An 18,508-nucleotide genomic window follows, 5' to 3' on the forward strand; every position below is an offset into this window, starting at 1 on the left:
GCACTACTGGGTATTTACCCCAAAGATACTGACGTAGTGAAGAGAAGGGCCATATGCACCCCAATGTTCATAGCAGCAATGTCCACAATAGCTAAATCGTGGAAGGAGCCGAGATGCCCTTCAACAGATGACTGGATTAAGAAGATGTGGTCCATATATACAATGGAATATTACTCAGCTATCAGAAAGAACGAGTTCTCAACATTTGCTGCAACATGGACGGCACTGGAGGAGATAATGCTAAGTGAAATAAGTCAAGCAGAGAAAGACAACTATCATATGATTTCTCTCATCTATGGAACATAAGAACTAGGAAGATCGGTGGGGGAAGAAAGGGATAAAGAAAGGGGGGATAATCAGAAGGGGGAATGAAGCATGAGAGACTACGGACTCTGAGAAACAAACTGAGGGCTTCAGAGGGGAGGGGGGTGGGGGAATGGGATAGGCTGGTGATGGGTAGTAAGGAGGGCACGTATTGCATGGTGCACTGGGTGTTATACACGACTAATGAAGCATCAAACTTTACATCAAAAACCAGGGATGTACTGTATGGTGACTAACATAATATAATAAACAAAATGATTTTAAAAAAAAGAAAGAAATATTTATTTTTACATGTCAATGCAAACTTGGGTTGTTTGTTACACAGTTTAGCAATTAGTTACAGCTACCATTTACATATTATATGAAGTTGATTTTGAATAGTCATATAATTTCTCTATATGACTATAAAGAATAAGTACAGATAATATAAAGAATATGTTTTATTCAGAGATAAATGTATATGAAATATGAACTTATTTTGCAAATAATAATCCAGTAATCTCTTGCTCTCTTGTCATTGAATTAGGGTAGAAATATGTCTGAATCATCAACTTAGTAGTTTTTCCTGAATTCTGGCAATAACTAGCGGCTTTACCCACACAAATATTTTATACTTAAAATTCTTATTGTCTTCAACATTTTAATTTTTGAATCAAGGTATTTTTTAGCATGGTTGTACGGAGTGACAGAAGTGGGTACATGGAGAAGTTAAAAAAAGAAAATCTCTTCCAATATATCTGAAATTCAGGTGAGGGAAACAACACACAGGAAAAAGTATGAAAGGACACTGGTTATATCCAATGAGAAACCAATCTCTACCAAAAAATGCACCTAATCTTTGATAGGGCTGCACTAAAACCGATTCAGATAGTTCACTTTGGTTCCATTTTCTGAGGATGTGGGGCAGAGGAGAACGGCTCTTATAGCGCAACCTTGTGGTTGTTGCATGATAACCCTGAGTGCCTGTTAACAATTTAGTACTCTCGGCTCCAAATAGATCCCACACTGCCCGGTTCTCAGGTAATGGAGCTAGGTGCATAAACTTTTCTCCCGTCGGTTCACGTGATGTTGAGTTTTGTTAGTAAAAGGCAGTGGAGAGACACTGCAGCAGAAAGGGCACGTGATGTGATGAGCACTGTGCGTTACACGCCAACTAATGAATCGTTGAACACTACGTCAAAAACTAGTGATGTACTATATGTTGGTTAACTGAGCATAAGAAAGAAAGAAAGAAGAAAGAAAGAAAGAAAGAAAGCAAGAAAGCAAGCTAGCTCTTTTTCCTGGTTTCATGGTGTTTTCAGGGTACTTGGCCTCTATGGCTTGGTCGCCAGGGGCATGAATGCAGGAAGTCCTGTGTACTCGAATAGCCTCTAGCAAGTTTTTGTGGCTAGTCCCAGTTTCCTGTCCTCCAGGCAGGAAGTTAAGTGTCTCTCCACTCAATTGATTTGGAAATATGAGTACAATTATTCACTTTATTTAGAACTTTACAATAATATTATGACTTGCAATGTATATATATATATATATGTATATATATATATATAATTTATTTTAGTAAATAGCAAAAGCTTAAGAAATGTATAATATCTACCTGAGTATATATTTTTACACTGATATAAATAAAGACTGAAAAACAGTTCGAGAACACAAAGGGTGAACCCTCATGTACAAATTGGACTTTGGATGATTATGATGCATTGATGTAGATTCATTTTTGGTAACAAAAGAACCATTCTAGTGAGTGATGTTGGTAATGGGGGAGAAGCAGGTGTGCAAACAGGGGCAATAGAGGAAAACTTTGTACCGTCCTCTTAATTTTGTCGTGAACATAAAACTGCTCTACAAGTTATATCTGAAAAATATTCTGAGACAATAATTGTATGGCTTTTGAAGAAAATCAGAAACACATTTTTTTATAGATGGTGAGATAACATTATACGAAAATTAGGTAAGTAAAATGCCTCATGCTTGCAAACGTATGTTCTAATTTTTAAGCAGGATGTAAAAAAACCTTTCTCCAAGTCAAAATTGAAATATAAAGACTGGTCACTCTCTGATGATACTGCCAACCTGAAATACAGAGAATTATGTCTCATTAATCTTACCAATATATACCATAATATTTTAATGAATTAATTTATTTCAACTAATAGTTATATATCTAAATCTGAATAGTTCCCATATAATTTATTGTGAAAACACTTCAACAATTGTTATTATAAAATTGTACACATATTGCTGTTTTTCTTTGTAAAATTTATTCTTTTAAGGAACGAAATACAAAAGTTCTCAAGAAACTTACTCTTTGGAAAAGAAAGTTAAGCCTTTTGGCCATACAGATGGATCGTTATTGCTTCTCTGGAAGGCTCTAATCCATGAAGTAAGAGTGAGTAACTTCAACAAAAACTATGAGAAAACAAATTTTATTAGAAGTCAAATAAAAGCACTTATACTCATTTGAATTTTTTAGTAACAACTAAAGTTAATTCTTTCTTACTTTATAGAATCTTTCAAATTTTAATATAATGTTACACACTGGACAGATTATAAAAGTATCTTGTAAGTAGGAGCAAGTGAAGACAACAAACTTACAAAGATAACAATTTCAGGTTTCTGAAAATTGATAAGAGCTTCATAAGATTTTGTGAAATATTTACATTGGAAAAAATCCTAGAGATTCAAGAAAGCAGAGTGTCTCTCATCTTGTTGCCTAGCACTGCTCCCGTGGTTCCCCATCTGCCCACCCTAGCTCAGTGATCAAGAATTGTAGTTTTTACAACTTGGAGAAGTTGCAAAAGCAATGGTGTTGGTGCCACAGGGGAGACTTGAGTGGGGAAGGGAGTGAAATAGCCCATTGATTTTCCAGCTCAAAGTACTGATTTTACTTGGTATGAATAAAGAAAACCCACAATTTACTAGCCAGAGACTGTGGTTTTGTGTCAAGCACTCACCCACCCAAGTGTAATGGAAAGGTACTGTAAGGGAAAGTATGGCCGAAGAGATGACATGAGCATTCTACACACTCCTGGCTGGAAAAAATATATGCAGGGGGAGAGGAGACCAAGATGAACATAGTAAAAAGTAAAAGCTGAAGGAGACTTGAGAACTGCTATAAAGTTATGAGGACTCCCTCCCACATTCACACACACACACACATACACACACACATCACATGGCAGAGGGTGGAAGTCCTATTGACTTGTGGTATTTGAATACAGTCTTAAAAAAAAAAAATAGTGGTTGGCATCTAAGCTACAAAATCACAAGGATCATACCCAGGAAGATAGGCTAAAAAATAAAAATAGAAAATACGAATTTGGAAAAAACTGAACAAAAATTAACAAGAGGCCACTTTAGAGAAGATTCTGCAGTAACGTTTATGCAACTTACAAAAAAAATAAATCTAAAAAAATGAAATAGAATGCATGTTCATTAAACTATATTATCAAAAATGTCTACCAAAAATTTTTTTAAAATGGGGTGCTTGGGTGGCTTATTCGGTTAAGCAGCCAACTCTTGAGTTTGGTTCAGGTCATGATCTCAGGGTTCTGAGATCAACCCCCACATTAGTTCCACGCTCAGTGTGGAGTCTGCTTTGGATTGTCTCTGTCCCTTTCCCTCTGCTCCTCTCCCCACTTGCATTCTCTCTCTCTCTCTCGCTCTGTCTCTAAAATAAAATAATCTCTAGAAAGAATTAAGAAACATGAAGAAAAACTGGAAAATATCTTCCATACTGAGAAAGCATAGGCCAATAGAAATTTCAACTGGGATAAGATGTTACATTTATTGGGAAAAAAAAGTTTTTCAAAGTAATATTTATAAATGTATGTTAATTATAAAGCAAGCAATGTTCAAATAGTTAAGTGAATATATAATGGCAGCAATTTAGCCAGAAGAAAATAATAATAGAGAGAACTAACCCTATACGAATAAACCACAGAAAATTCTCAGTTTATAAATACATACTTGGAATGAAAAATTCACTTATTGGCTCTACAGAAAATGTGATATGCAGTAGAAAAAGTTGATGAAATTGAGGAAGGAGTAACAGAATTTATTCCTCCTATAGGATGAGAGATAAAAAAGAGAGAGAAATTAATAGAGTTCATAGATCTTCAAAACAGTTTCAGGAAATCCCGCATAGGTCTAAGTACAAACTGAAACAACAGAGGCAGAAAAAAAGCAGAACAACAGCCTGAAGTCATGATGAACGGACAACTTATTAAATATAATTTAAAAATATTTATGGGCGCCCCAGGCTAGGAAACTAATAGGTTGAACACATACAAATCTACATCTCAAGATGTCACAATGCTATGACAAAAAAAAAAAAAAAAAAAAATTTGCAAACACAAAGAAATGTTCTTGAGGGAACAGGTGGATCCTGAGGTGACTTAAGTCAGTGTGAAAATCAGGGAATGGCTGATGTATCTTCCACCTCCAGCAGCCTTAGACCACATTATCTACCACAGAATCCGTATCTGTCCTACGCACTATTTCAGACTGGGGGGTGGGGGTACAATCAGCAAGACAAAGGAATAGGAAGCCCCAGGCTCTAAATCCTCTATGGAACCAAACTTCGAAATACATCCAGACACATAGTCCATGTATATTCATTTTTGATAAGGGTGCCAGGACCATTCAATAGGGAAAGGACAGGATCTTGCATAAGTGGAGACGGGAAACTGACTATCCACACTCAAAAGAATGAAGACGGATGCTCACATTTACATCATGCACAAAAGTTAACGCAAAATGGACTGAAAACCTAAACATAAGATGTAAAAGGATAAAATTCTTTGAAAAAAACATGGGGAAAAGTAACATTGTATTTGGCAATGATTTCTTGGGTATGCCACCAAAACCACAGAGCACAAAGGAAAAGTCCATCGTAGACAAATGTAGTACGTCAAAACATTTTTGTGCATCAAAGGACATGATCAGCAGAATGAAAAGACAGAGTGGAAAAAAACACTTGCAAATCATACATCAAACGAGGGGTTCATATCCAAAATATATCCTACAAGTAGTCCTACAAATGAGTAATAACAGCAAAACCAAAAACCCGATTTAAAAAAGGGCAAAGGAATTGAATCAACACTTTTTTCCAAAAAATACACAAATGGTCAAAAAGCTTATGAAAAGATGCTCAGTATCCCTAATGATCAGAGAAATGCGAACCAAGACCACAATGAGATATCTCCTCATACTCCTTAGGATGGATACCATCCAAAAAAAAAAAAAAAGTGCCAGTGAGGAGGTGGACAAAGAGGACCCTTGTACACTGTTGTTGGAAATACAACTTGGTCAGCCATTATGAAGAAGAGTATGGAACTTCTTCAAGAAATTAAAAAGAGAATTACCATATGAATCAGCAATCCTGCATGTAGGAAAATATCTAAGAGAATTGGAAGCACGATCTCAAAGAGCTGTCTGTGCACCCATGCTCACGGTTGCATTATTCACAAGAGCTGAACGGTAGAAACAGCCCACATGTCCACTGAGGGATGCGTGGATCAAGAAAACATAGTATACCCGTAACAACATAATATTCAGCCTTAAAAAGGAAGGAAATCCTATCACATGGGTGAAACTCCAGGCCTTTATGTGAAGTGAAGTAAGCCAGTCACACACACACACACACGCACACACACACACACACACACACACGGTATATGATCCCACTTATATCAAGTGTCTAAAGTAGTCAAACCAAGAGAAACAGAAAGAACAATGGTGATTTCTAAGGGTTGAGGGAAGTACAGAAGGGAAATTATCGTTCGAGGAGTAGAGTTCTAGGTGAAAGTCTAGAGATCTGTTGGGCAACAATGTGAGTGTACCTGGCACCCCTAAACTGTGTGCTTGAAACTGGTGAAGATGTATGATACAGTTAAATGTAATGTAAGATGTGAGATAGTGTATGATTCTCACTGTATGAGTCTGGAAAAAGCAAAACTATAAAGATAGTGAAAAGATCCGTGGTTTACGTGGTTTAGTGGGGAAGGAGGGATGAAGTGCAGCACAGAGGATTTTAAGGCAGCAAAACTATTCTGTATAACTTCATAATGGTTGATACGTGTCATTACATATTTCTTCAAACTCATAAAATGCACAATTATCAAGAGTAAATTTTAAAGTACACTATGGTCTTTGGGTGATAAAGATACGTCAATACAGTTTTATTAACTGTGGCAAATGAGCCACTGCCCTGAGGGATATTGAAAATGAGAGAGTCTACCCCCTATGCGTGCATAGACACAAAGACAGTAGGAAAATAAAGGAAATCTCTGTGCTTTGTCTGAGTTTTCCTGTGAACCTAGAACTGCCCTAAGAAAATGGTCTATTTTTTTTTAAACGGGTAATGTGACAAATTTTATGTTATGTGGGTTTTTTGGGGCTTTTTTTTTTTTTTTGCTACAACTTAAAAGTAAAATAAAAGGCAAATAAAAAGAGGTGATCTTGACAGCAGCAAGAGAAAAACAAGTCATCACATTTAGGAAAATAACAGTATGACCAATAAATGGGTTCTCACCGGTAACAATAAAGAATAAGAGATAAGGAAGGTCAGATTCAGACCTGAAAGTACTGGAAAAACAAAACAAAACAAAACAAAACTTCACCTCTACACAAAAACCCCAAACAAACAAACAAAACCCAAAAAGACTTGTCAAACAAGAAGTATAAATTCAGCAAAACTGTCTTTTAAAAAAGAAGGTACATAGGGGCACTTGGGTGGCTCAGTAGGCTGTGTCTGACTCATGATTTTGACTCAGGTCATAATCTCAGGGTCCTGGGAATGAGTTCTGTGATAGGCTCCATGTTCAGTGGGAAATCAGCTTGAGAATTTTTCTCCCTCTTCCTCTGCCCTCCCCTGTTCACGATAGCTCCCTCTCTCTCTCTCAAATAAATAAAATCTTTAAAAAGAAAAAGAAGAGTGCATAAAGACCCCAGAACAAGCACAAAACTTAAGAGAATTTCTACTTAGTAGACCTGCTTTCCAAAAATATTCTTCAATTTAAGTGTAAATGATGCTAGATGGTAACACATATACACAAGAAGGAATAAATCAGCAGAAATGGTAAATATGTCAGGAAATTTTAAAATCCATTTGTGTATTTCAACTCTTAATTGCTTTAAAAGATAAGATTACTTAAAGAAATCGTTATAACACTATGTAGTTGGATGTATACCGTATATCTACTATGATCAGCATTTGTTAATTTGTGTGCAGTCACCATGAATGACTCATTTCATGTCACCAATGTGAAATCATGATTGCAGTTTAGGAAAAGACAGGCATAACGTGTGTTCACATCAGTGTCAGCCGGCTTCAGTATGACGTGGTTAGAAGTACAGGTCTCCCTCTCTACCTGAAAGCAGAGTGCTCCTATGAAACGTTTTCCTAAGCTGAAACAATGTAAATTGCAGAAGCAATTACCATTAATTTATATGGAAAATTTGTTGAGCATTCCCTGATCCAGAAAATAACCTTTTTTAGGCTTTTCTTATACCTTAAGACATATTTTGCTAATGGAAGCACAAAATAAATTGAGATGAAACACAGATGCTCAAAAACACCATTAAAAGTTACCTTTGATCCTGAGATGTTGAGTATAGTTCCTGAGGAAGGAACCTGAAGGGGCCACTGGTTGGGGCATGTGCTGCCTCTGTAACAGCAAGCCTAGCACTGAACACAGTTTTCACTTTTTGCCTTTTGCCCTAAAAGGAAAAATCCCCTTCAGATTTCTGTTTTCAGCAAAAACTGGTACTAACATAGGTCTTTCATAAAAGCAAAGTGACATAATGCAAATTTTGAAAAGTTGAGGCATACCTGTAATAGAATGAGGAAATGAGCTATGCTACTGCTAATTTATTTTATCTTATTAGAATTTAGTCAGAATTCATTTGAAGTAGATGGCGAACAGTTAATAATATATGTGTAAATAGTGCCATCAGCAAGATGGAGGGCTAGAAGGTCCCAATGCTTATCTGTCTCTCACACACAAAAAAACAAAAACAAAAACAAAAAACCAATAAGAACAATCACTAAACAACTTCAAACTAAGAACAGCTCAGTAACAGCTCTAGACAACAAAGCAGCAGCAAAAAACCTGGTGGAGCGCAAAAGTCCAGGATGGCGCCAAAGAAGGTAAAGCAAGCACTTGGCCTCTATCACCTAACCCCCCAGTTGAGAGCCATTGACACCTGGAGGAATCCCCTCAGAGGAAATCACCACATGGAGAGGAGGAAAGCAGGACAATCCGGGAAGTTTCACCTTTGTGGATGTCTGCAGCTTTTACAACAGAGGCGCCCCACCAATGCTGATCCTGATTGATGGAACACCCCAGAGTGTCCCACTCTGCATCTACTCCCAGAGGCTGGAGCTGTTGCTACTGAGAGACTTGTCTTCAGGGACCCCAACTGCTACCTTAGGTTTGGGCACCATAGCACCTCAGCCTATGGAAGATTAGAGCTGCCTGTGGTTTTGCCCACTGCGGTCCCAGGTTGGGGCTCTGTCTCAGCAACGCTGGGCAGCCTCTGCTGCCCTAAGCCCTGCCGCATGTCCTAAGACATGCTTCCACTGCCAGTAGTCCTAAGACATGCTGCTGCTGTGCTGAGCCCCGCCCACCGGGTCCATGTCATGACTCTGGGTCTTCATTGTAAAGGGAGCTCCTGCGGCTCTGAACATGAACCCATCCCAGGTCTGGACTCTGAACTGCCATTGCTAACACCAGGTGGCTGCTGCCTCGACCTTTTCCTCCACCTATGGCAGCTTAAGGCTTTGACCCATCATTGCTAGGGCCAAGCTCCCACAGCCTTGAGCCCCATCTCTTCGGTTCCATAGCAGGGCTCTGAGTCCTCATGGCTGGTACTGTACTGCTGCGTCCCAAGACACTCTTTCAGTTCCTATCACTGCTTAAACTGCCATTGGGGGCTATGCTGGTAGAGCTCCATGCCCAGCCCCCGGGTCCTGACACACGGCTATAACAAGCCAGCACTCAATCAAGGTGTCATCTAACATAATCATACTGATCATACTGCAATACATAAATGTATCAAATGAACACAGTGTATGCCTTAAACTTATAGAATGCTATGTGTCAATTATATCTCAATAAAACCAAACAGAAGATATATTTGTGATACCTACATCTACTAGCAAAGAAATAGCTTAAGAATATAGCTAAGTGAGATAAGTCAAGCAGGGAAATCCCATTATCTTATGGTTTCAGTTATATGTGGAACGTAAGGAATAGCACAGAGGACCACAGGGGAAGGAAGGGAAAAAGAATGGGAAGAAATCAGAGAGGGAGACAAACCATGAGAGACTCTGGACTCCGGGAAACAAACTGAGGGTTGCGGAGTAGAGGGGGGTGGTCGGATGTGGTACCTGGTGATGGGTATTTAGGACTTGTTGTGATGAACACTGGGTGTTATATGCAAAGAATGAATCGTTGAACACTAAATCAAAAACTAATGATGTACTATACCATGGCTAACTGAACATAAAAAAAAACAATATAGCTAAGACATTAATAGAGGAATTAAAATGGGACATTAAAATAATATATATTTAATACAAAAGATGTCAGATAACATGAAAGAAGAAACCAAGAAATAAACACCTAATAAATAGCAAATGTCAGACCTAAACCCAACTATCCCAATAATCACATTCATGTGAACTAAATAAATATTCTAATCAAAAGACAGAAACTGTCATCCGAAGTAAAAAAGTAAGATCCACCTATATGCTTTCTGTAACAGTCACGTTTTAGAGTCAAAGGCACAAATAGGTGTTAAGAAAAGATTAGCAAAATATACACCTGACAAACAGTAACCCCATAAGTTGTTCATAAGTGAACAAAAATGGCTGCCCTAATACCAAAGTAGCGGTTAAAACAGGAAATACTATTAGGAATTAAAAGAAACATTCCAACATGTTAAGGCTGTCAATATAAGAGGAAGATAAAACAATTATAAGCATATATTATTCACCTAACAACAGAATCCAACCCTCAAAACACATGAAATAGAAACTGACAGATTTGGAAGGATAATTAATTCGATGAGCATAGCTAAAGATTTAAAAGCTCTTCTGTCAGTAAGTGAGAGAACAGCTAGCCACAGAATTAGGAGCCCTACAGAAGACTGTCAAAGCACTAGGAACCATCTTGACATAACTAACAAAATTAGAAAGGGGTTTAGGTCATAAATAGGGATCAAACATTTAAAGGATGGACATTTTCAAAGTATATTCTCTGAAGACAAAGGAACACATTGGAAGCAACTATAGAAGGAAATGTGGGATATTTCCAAACGTGGAAAGTGATACATTTCTGAAAAATGTCCAGTTCAAGGATGAAATCTTTGAAAATACCTTGTGCTGGATGATACTAAACTGAGAATATATCAAAACTCTCATGGGGAATGAAAGTGGTGTTTAGAGACAATTTGTAGCTATGTCATTTATACTTGAAAGGAAGAATGTTATAAAATGCATGATCTGAACAGCTCCCTCTCAAGAAACTATAAAGAAAAGAGCTAATTAAAATTAGGGAAGGAAGAAATAGTAACGTATATTTAGCTGAAAGGTGATTGTGAGGTATGTATAGTAAAATACTCATGGAAGGCCCAAGTGGATCAATGCCCAAATATCCAAGGGCATAGGATGGATGAATACATTATAGTAGAATCAGGCAATGGAACAGAAGTGAGTTTGGACGCTTGAGAACTTCATGCAACTATATGGATGAACTGCACAAGTTTAGCTTCCCCTGAAAATTCCAAAACTAAAGTATGCATACTCTATGATTCCATTTACATAAATGTTTTTTTTTTAAATGCAGGTAAGAACATGAAAGGGGTATTTTGCAGTGCTGGTAAAATTCATTTTCTCATTCCGTGCAATGGTGACATTGCACGTGAAAATTCAGCCATCAGTTGGCGTGTATCCCGTGTGCATCCATCTGTATGTACATTATACCACAATAAAATCACCGTAAGAGAATATTATGAAAATGTGCACATATATTTAAGAGAAATTTCATAAAATGGAAAAAATCCTACTATATACAACTTGTGAAGACCAAAACAAAAAGAAATAAAAACATCAGAAGTGCCTTACAACTTGTAATACATTTTTATCTGTCATTCAGAAAGCTTTTCACACTGTTACAGAATATTTAGATGTTTATGAATGAAGAAAATGTATGCCAATTAAAAACCAAAAGACGCCTTGTAGGGTAGAAAAAGAAGCTAATAAAATATAGGATGTGTGCATTTTGATGGGAATATTTAAAAAAAGGAAATTATGTGTCAGTGGCAATCATAAATACATTCAGACAATATATAAAAATAATGGACTATGACATAAGAAGATTTATTAAAGCAATACCATGTTAGATTTACATTTAAAATGCTATAAACTTAATCTGTCATATTAGCAGAGTAAAGAAGTTCAAATAATGTGCTATCTCTGCTGTAGAAGGCAAGTGATAAAGCTAATATTCATTCTTAATTAAAAAAAACTTTAGAAAGATAGAAATGATCTAGGAAACATGATAACTCTGAAAAAGAACTATTATAAACCCACTGTTTAAAAAAGGGACTGCTTTTAAAGTATAATATTGACATAAAAATACATGAGATTAATAAAATAGATTATAAAGTGCAAAAATTAGAGCAACATACACATGGAAGGCAGATTTCAACAAAGATGCAAAGTCATTCAGTGGAGAAAGTAACTTTTGCAACAAATGTGGAAACAATGGAGTATCATTATTATTAATAAATACATACTTTATACTATGTACAAAAATATAAAAAACTGATCACCCTTAAGTGTAAATGATAAAATTTCACGAAGATGTATGAGAGAATATGCACGACCTAAAGTTGGGCAGACATTTCTTACTATCACCAAAAACATGATCCATAAGAGATCAAATTGATGAAGTGCCATTCATCGGGATAATTTCTACTTATTGAAGAGAAAAGAAGGGGCGCCTGGGTGGCGCAGTCGTTAAGCGTAAGCGTCTGCCTTTGGCTCAGGGCGTGATCCTGGCGTTATGGGATCGAGCCCCACATCAGGCTCCTCCACTATGAGCCTGCTTCTTCCTCTCCCACTCCCCCTACTTGTGTTCCCTCTCTCTCTCTGGCTGTCTCTATCTCTGTCAAATAAATAAAATAAAATCTTAAAAAAAAAAGTTTGAAGAGAAAAGAAGGACAAGTTATAGACTTGGGAGGAAGTATCTGCAAATCATACATCTAATAAAAGCCTTGAGGCCAAGATACATAAAGGGTTCTCAAAATGCAATCACAGAAACTAAAAATATAGCAAAATATTTCAATAAATAACTTCATAAAAAATGTATATGGATGGCAAATGAGTACAGCAAAAGATGCCCAACCCTATTAGTCTTAGGAAAATTCAAATTAAAACATCTGTAGATCAGACGTCCCCATTCCTCCTACTGAATACCGCTAAACCTCTGGACATTACATACAAGACAACATAAGAACATTCAGCCAGGTGATGAGAAACCTGACAGAACTGGGCACTCCAGACCCAGGAATGACTATGGCAGTGAGCACTCTGGAATTTCTCTTTCCCTCACATGTCCCGGATTGGTGCCAGAGAGGCTGGTAACTCACAGACACCAAGGGCTACAGACAACAGCACCCCCAAAATTTTTCTCCCCAGTCAAAATAATGGGAAAAAGGCATGCTAGAAAGAAAATTTTAGACACTAAGTGCATTATTCCAATCAAAAACCTTTAACTGTCCAGGAAAAATATTGCTCGGGAATGCAGGTGAAATACAGCATTCTCTGATAAAGGAAGACTAAGAAAATGTGTCACCGCCAGACTCACTCTGAAAGAACTGCTAAAGGGAATTATCTAAAAAGGAATTAAGTGATAAAAGAAGGAGAAGAAAGGGATAAAGAAAGGGGGGGTAATCAGAAGGGGGCATGAGAGACTATGGACTCTGAGAAACAAACTGAGGGCTTCAGAGGGGAGAGGGGTGGGGGAATGGGATAGACCGGTGATGGGTATTAAGGAGGGCACATATTGCATGGTGCACTGGGTGTTATACGCAAGTAATGAATCATCGAACTTTACATCAAAAACCAGGGATGTACTGTATGGTGACTAACATAATATAATAAAAATATATTATTATAATAAAAAAATAAATAATTTAAAAAAAAAGAAGGAATCTTGGATCATCAGGAGGAAGGAGATAACAAAAGAAAGAATAAAGCTATCATTAAGTCTAATGGACTTTCCTTCACCTCTCGTGCTTTCTAAATTGTTTGGTATTTGAAGCAAAATCCTCCGTTGAAGCAAAATGGTAACATCCATTTGATGTTCAACGTAAGTAGAGAAATATTTAAGGCAATTATAGTATAAATGGGGCATGGTAAGGGGACATAAGGGAAAGTAAGGCTTTACATTTTACTGAAAGTACTGTGATTTGTGATAGACTGTGTAGACTGAAACGTGTATACAGTTATCCGTACAAACATGTCTAATACCTAGATTATATAAAGCAGATTAGATCATATATGGACATATATATATATATACACATATATATATATATAACTGTATAAAGTTTTTATAAAGAAAGGATCTACTTTGCTATAAATTATACTCCATCATTAGATCATGATGTAGAAAAATATAACCTTCACTTTTATCTCACAGCATCATAAATACAACATCACCAAAAAATAAATTCCAATTGGATCATATATCCTAACTAAAGGTTAAAAAAGAAAGAAAGAAAAAGGTAAATCCAGGAAATTAATATAGGAAATTATATTCATGAACTTTGACTAACTTCTGAAATCAGTCAAAAATAATTACTGATACCCAAATGATAAATTGGATGATGGTAACATTTTTTTAAATTTAAATTCAGTTAGCCAAGGTATAGTACATCATTGGTTTTTGATTAAAATCCTGATCATTAAAATTATCCAATCAGAGAGTAAAAATGCAAATCACAGCTATTTCCATCTCATAAACTCAAAAAAGTGCTCATATCTACAATATGACGAAGACTTCTAATAAGGGAAAAGAAACACCATTTGGGAGAAATGGCCAAAGAATACACTGAGGGATATAATACTATAGTTCTATATTATTATTTTATTATGATGAAACTTTTCTATTCCATAATTATAATATACTATATACTGTGTAGTTATGTATAGTAAATTATAAATACAATATATGGAAACAAATAGAAAAGGCTTTTCATAAAATAATTATTCATAATACCTTCATACGAAAAAGGAACTAAATTTCTGAGACTAGCTTTTAAAAGGCCATATTCATATAAGACAGCAGTGAAAATTCAGAAGCTATAGACAAATGCGGTAATACAGTTGGATTACAAGTATCATGTGAGAGTGGAAGGAGACACACATAAAAATGCACACTACATGATTCCATTGATGTAAGGTCTGAAAATAAGCAGAGATATTTCATAATATTAAAATGGGCAAGGCTGATAGAGGCTCTAAACTACTTCCTGCTTTGATTTGTTATCACGTGGTTCTCACTACATTGTGATCAAGTTGCACAGGCATGTGTTTAGTTTCCTTGATGTGTGGTGAAATTAAACAGTAAAGTTATTTCAGGCAAAAGATCATTTATAGAAGCAGGGTTTTCTATGAACAGTAAGAACTGGTAATTGTTAAAATGTACAAAAAGGCATAAAAATATAAGTAAAATTTCGTGGAGTCAAACTACAGCATAGTAACAGACTTTAAGTAAACTAGAAATACGTACACAAAGATGGATGAACTCTACACATATGATATTAACGGCTAAGCTTTTAGTAAAATCTGGAAACATCTGAAATCTTACCACTTCTTCATCATCCATATAGAGCAGGGTAGAGCTGTTAGAAGCACAGGCTGACAAACTCTCATTCCACGATTTTCTTTCAGTGCTAATGTAATAGCAACTGTTGGAATATGTAATCCACTCTTTTGGACAATGACCACAGTGATATGCTGGACAAAGACTATGAGATATTCTCCAGAAAGTTTCAAATATTAAAAATGCAAATTGAACAATTTGCATATGTATACACCTGTGTATATAACATATCCATGCATCCTCACAAGCTGGCAAAAATAAAACACACACGTGATGCACCCAGAAGAGTCAGGCTTTCATCCCCTAATTTATGTGCCCATACAGAGCAAACACACAAAAAATAACCATCTCTAAATTCCTTTGAGTCACTGAACAAAACAACTATTTTGGAATTGTATAATGGTTTATCTATATATTTTTTTATGATATGTTAGTCACCATGCAGTACATCATTAGTTTTTGATGGTTTATCTTTTATCATGTTATAGCAGGAGGAAATTTGAAATAATTGATGACTATGGATATGGTGATTTTTTTATTTGTTTTTTTAAGGTTTTATTTATTTATGTTATATTTTTATTTTTTAGAGATTTATTTGTCAGAGAGTGAGTGAGTAAGCCGAAACAGGGGGAGCGACAGGCAGAGGGAGAAGCAGGCTCCTAATGCCAAACTGGATCCCGGGGCCCTGGGATCATGACCTGAGCTGAAGGCTGATGCTTAACCAACTGAGCCACCCAGGTGTCCCATGGGTGATTTTTCAATAGTGTTGCTTCATACAGTTTTATAAGAAGTAATACTCTTTTATAATTATTTCTGAAAGTTTATTACATGATTTTCTAATTTTTTCACCCAAAGAATATATTATCATCTTTGCCTAGCCTAAGATAGAGATAAAATAGAAATTACACTAATATCAAAAGTTTGAAAATGATGTTGTACCTTTCTGGATCCTAGTTTTGTTCTGTTTCGGTCCTTCAGTAACTAGAAAAATTAAAGCAATCCTCATAAAACTTAATATTAAACTAAATAAATCATTATGATTTGAGTTTCTTAGTTTGAAGTTTGGTGTATTGTTTAGAATGAGAAAACTCTGTAGTAAAATTGATTTTACCCATAAAAATTGAATAAAATAATGAACATGTAGGGGAAGATAATTCAAAAGTTTGAAGAACCAAACCTGTCTTTTACAGTATTTTGTTTAACCAATCTCAAGAATTAATTTGTATATCTCAATAAGGTCTCTCCTATAGCTTGCATTTGAGTTATGACATCTGAATATATTTATAATACTCTATAATTATTGTTATTTCTACTTTGGACAAGTTCAAAATAACCATTCCACATTAGAGCAACAGGCATTAAAATGAGATAATACAATTCCATAATATTGTGCAACATTTTGAGGCAATGATGATCATTAAAGTGAAAAATTCCCTTGTAGTCATTCAAACACTAACTTACAGGTAATAACAGCTATTGTGACCACAGTGAACATCAGGACAAGGCAGATGATTCCCAGGATCCCAGCAATGAGCTTCCCTGGATATGAAGGTAAATAGTAGGAAGAGAAATGAAAACACTGAGAAAGGACAGGCAGTAACAATCCTTTAAGAAAATTACATACAAGAGAACCAACGATGCTCGGGGAGTCACACATAAAACTTGTACCCCAAACCCATATCTACCATTATAATCTCTCAGAATATTCCATTGCATTTGCAGTAAATATATTACCTAAGGAATGTGGTAAAGACAATCAGTTAGCAATGGCTGAACAGATTTAGTCCTCAGGTTTCAATTACAATACTGTATTCCAGCTCCACGCTCTGATCCTCACAAACGAAAAATATGAGAGATAATTTCCTACTCATTCCTTACACCCCTGCATCTCTAGTGCAAATCCGAGAACAGTTATACTATATGTGTCTTGTTTTACCTTTCCACTGGTAGGACTTGCCATTCCCTTGAAGATCCTGAGAGGCATTTTGAAGATTTAATTCTGTGTAGGTTATTTCCTGCTCAGTTACTGAAGTGGAACTTTTAGTGCCCTTAGCTTTCGTTTGCTGTCTTTTTGAGTCCTTAGCCTGACTGAGTTCTGCATAGGTACCTCCTTGGTTAGTCATCTCTGCAGCTGAGTATTGTCAGGCTCTGTGCTGAATGGGGCTGCACTGAAGGACTCGATGAATGGTGTATGTAATGACAAGATTGCTACACAGTCACACTGGGTGGAGTGTGTGGTGAGTGAGAGTACTCATTTGCAGTTGAACAATGTAAAATATGGTACTAATTTCCTTAGAGCCTTAAAGAAGCATTTCATGATAAAATAAGTTGGTTTTACAATGATATTCTATACTTCACACAATAGTATTGGTTGGAAAAATGTAAAGCAAAAAATTAGTGAAAAAGAAAGGAATTCTGAAATAATATTGTCCCTATCAGTGTAAGGTCAGAATTCACAAAAACATTTCACATTATTAGAATAACTGGCTTAAAATTAAAATGCTGGAGGCACCTGGGTGGCTCAGTCGTTAAGCGTCTGCCTTTGGCTCAGGGCGTGATCCCGGCGTTCTGGGATCGAGTCCCACATCAGGCTCCTCCGCTGGAAACCTGCTTCTTCCTCTCCCACTCCCCCTGCTTGTGTTCCCTCTCTCGCTGGCTGTCTCTATCTCTGTCAAATGAATAAATAAAATCTTAAAAAAAAATGCTGAATTAGAAAAAAAAATGCATCATTTTTGGGGGGCAATTTTTAAGCCCAGTATTGGTTAAAAATTGGGTGTTCTAAGATTGGGGAATACTAGGTTAGCACATATAGGAATTTCCTGCAGTAAATGCCTTTAATTTCAGGAATTAGATTTCTGTACAAAAAGGTAATGCAGTGCTATCAAGTGAACTTTGAATAATTGTGGCATTCTGAGAAATCGTTAAATTTTAAAAGATTTTATATGTTGAATTATGTCACATGACACATTAAACTTTTCCAAAACCTGAACCATATTGAAAACAATACAAAACAGCTCATGTATATTTTTAAAGATTTTAATTTATTTTTTGAGAGAGAGAGTGTGTGTGTGAGCACAGAGGGAGAAGGAGAAGCAGCCTCCCTGCTGAGCAGACAGCCTGTCCCTGGACTCAATCACAGGACCCTGAGATCATGACCTGAGCCAAAGGCAAGATGCTTAATCGGTGGGCTGAGCCACCCAGGAGCCCCAAACCTGTATTTTTAAAAAGCGTTTAGTTAACACCAGAAATTGACAATTGATGTAATAGCAAAGAATGAAACCTTAAAA

The 18,508-nt window shown here is 36.3% G+C and overlaps 1 protein-coding gene across 1 annotated transcript; it reads right to left on the reverse strand.

Moving 5' to 3' along the window:
• Positions 1-13,103: 13,103 nt before the first annotated feature.
• On the reverse strand, positions 13,104-17,364 carry LOC103669175 (NKG2-A/NKG2-B type II integral membrane protein-like). The gene is made up of 4 exons (XM_040642605.1): positions 17,158-17,364; positions 16,683-16,778; positions 15,129-15,355; positions 13,104-13,226 (listed from the first exon to the last, which is right to left on the reverse strand). Exons 1-4 carry the CDS (start codon positions 17,342-17,344, stop codon positions 13,104-13,106), a joined length of 633 nt encoding a protein of 210 aa, XP_040498539.1. The 5' UTR covers positions 17,345-17,364.
• Between the last annotated feature and the right edge of the window lie 1,144 nt (positions 17,365-18,508).

This window comes from Ursus maritimus, unplaced genomic scaffold (genome assembly GCF_017311325.1).
Source record: "Ursus maritimus isolate PB19 unplaced genomic scaffold, ASM1731132v1 scaffold_26, whole genome shotgun sequence".
Taxonomy (NCBI): Eukaryota; Metazoa; Chordata; class Mammalia; order Carnivora; family Ursidae; genus Ursus; species Ursus maritimus.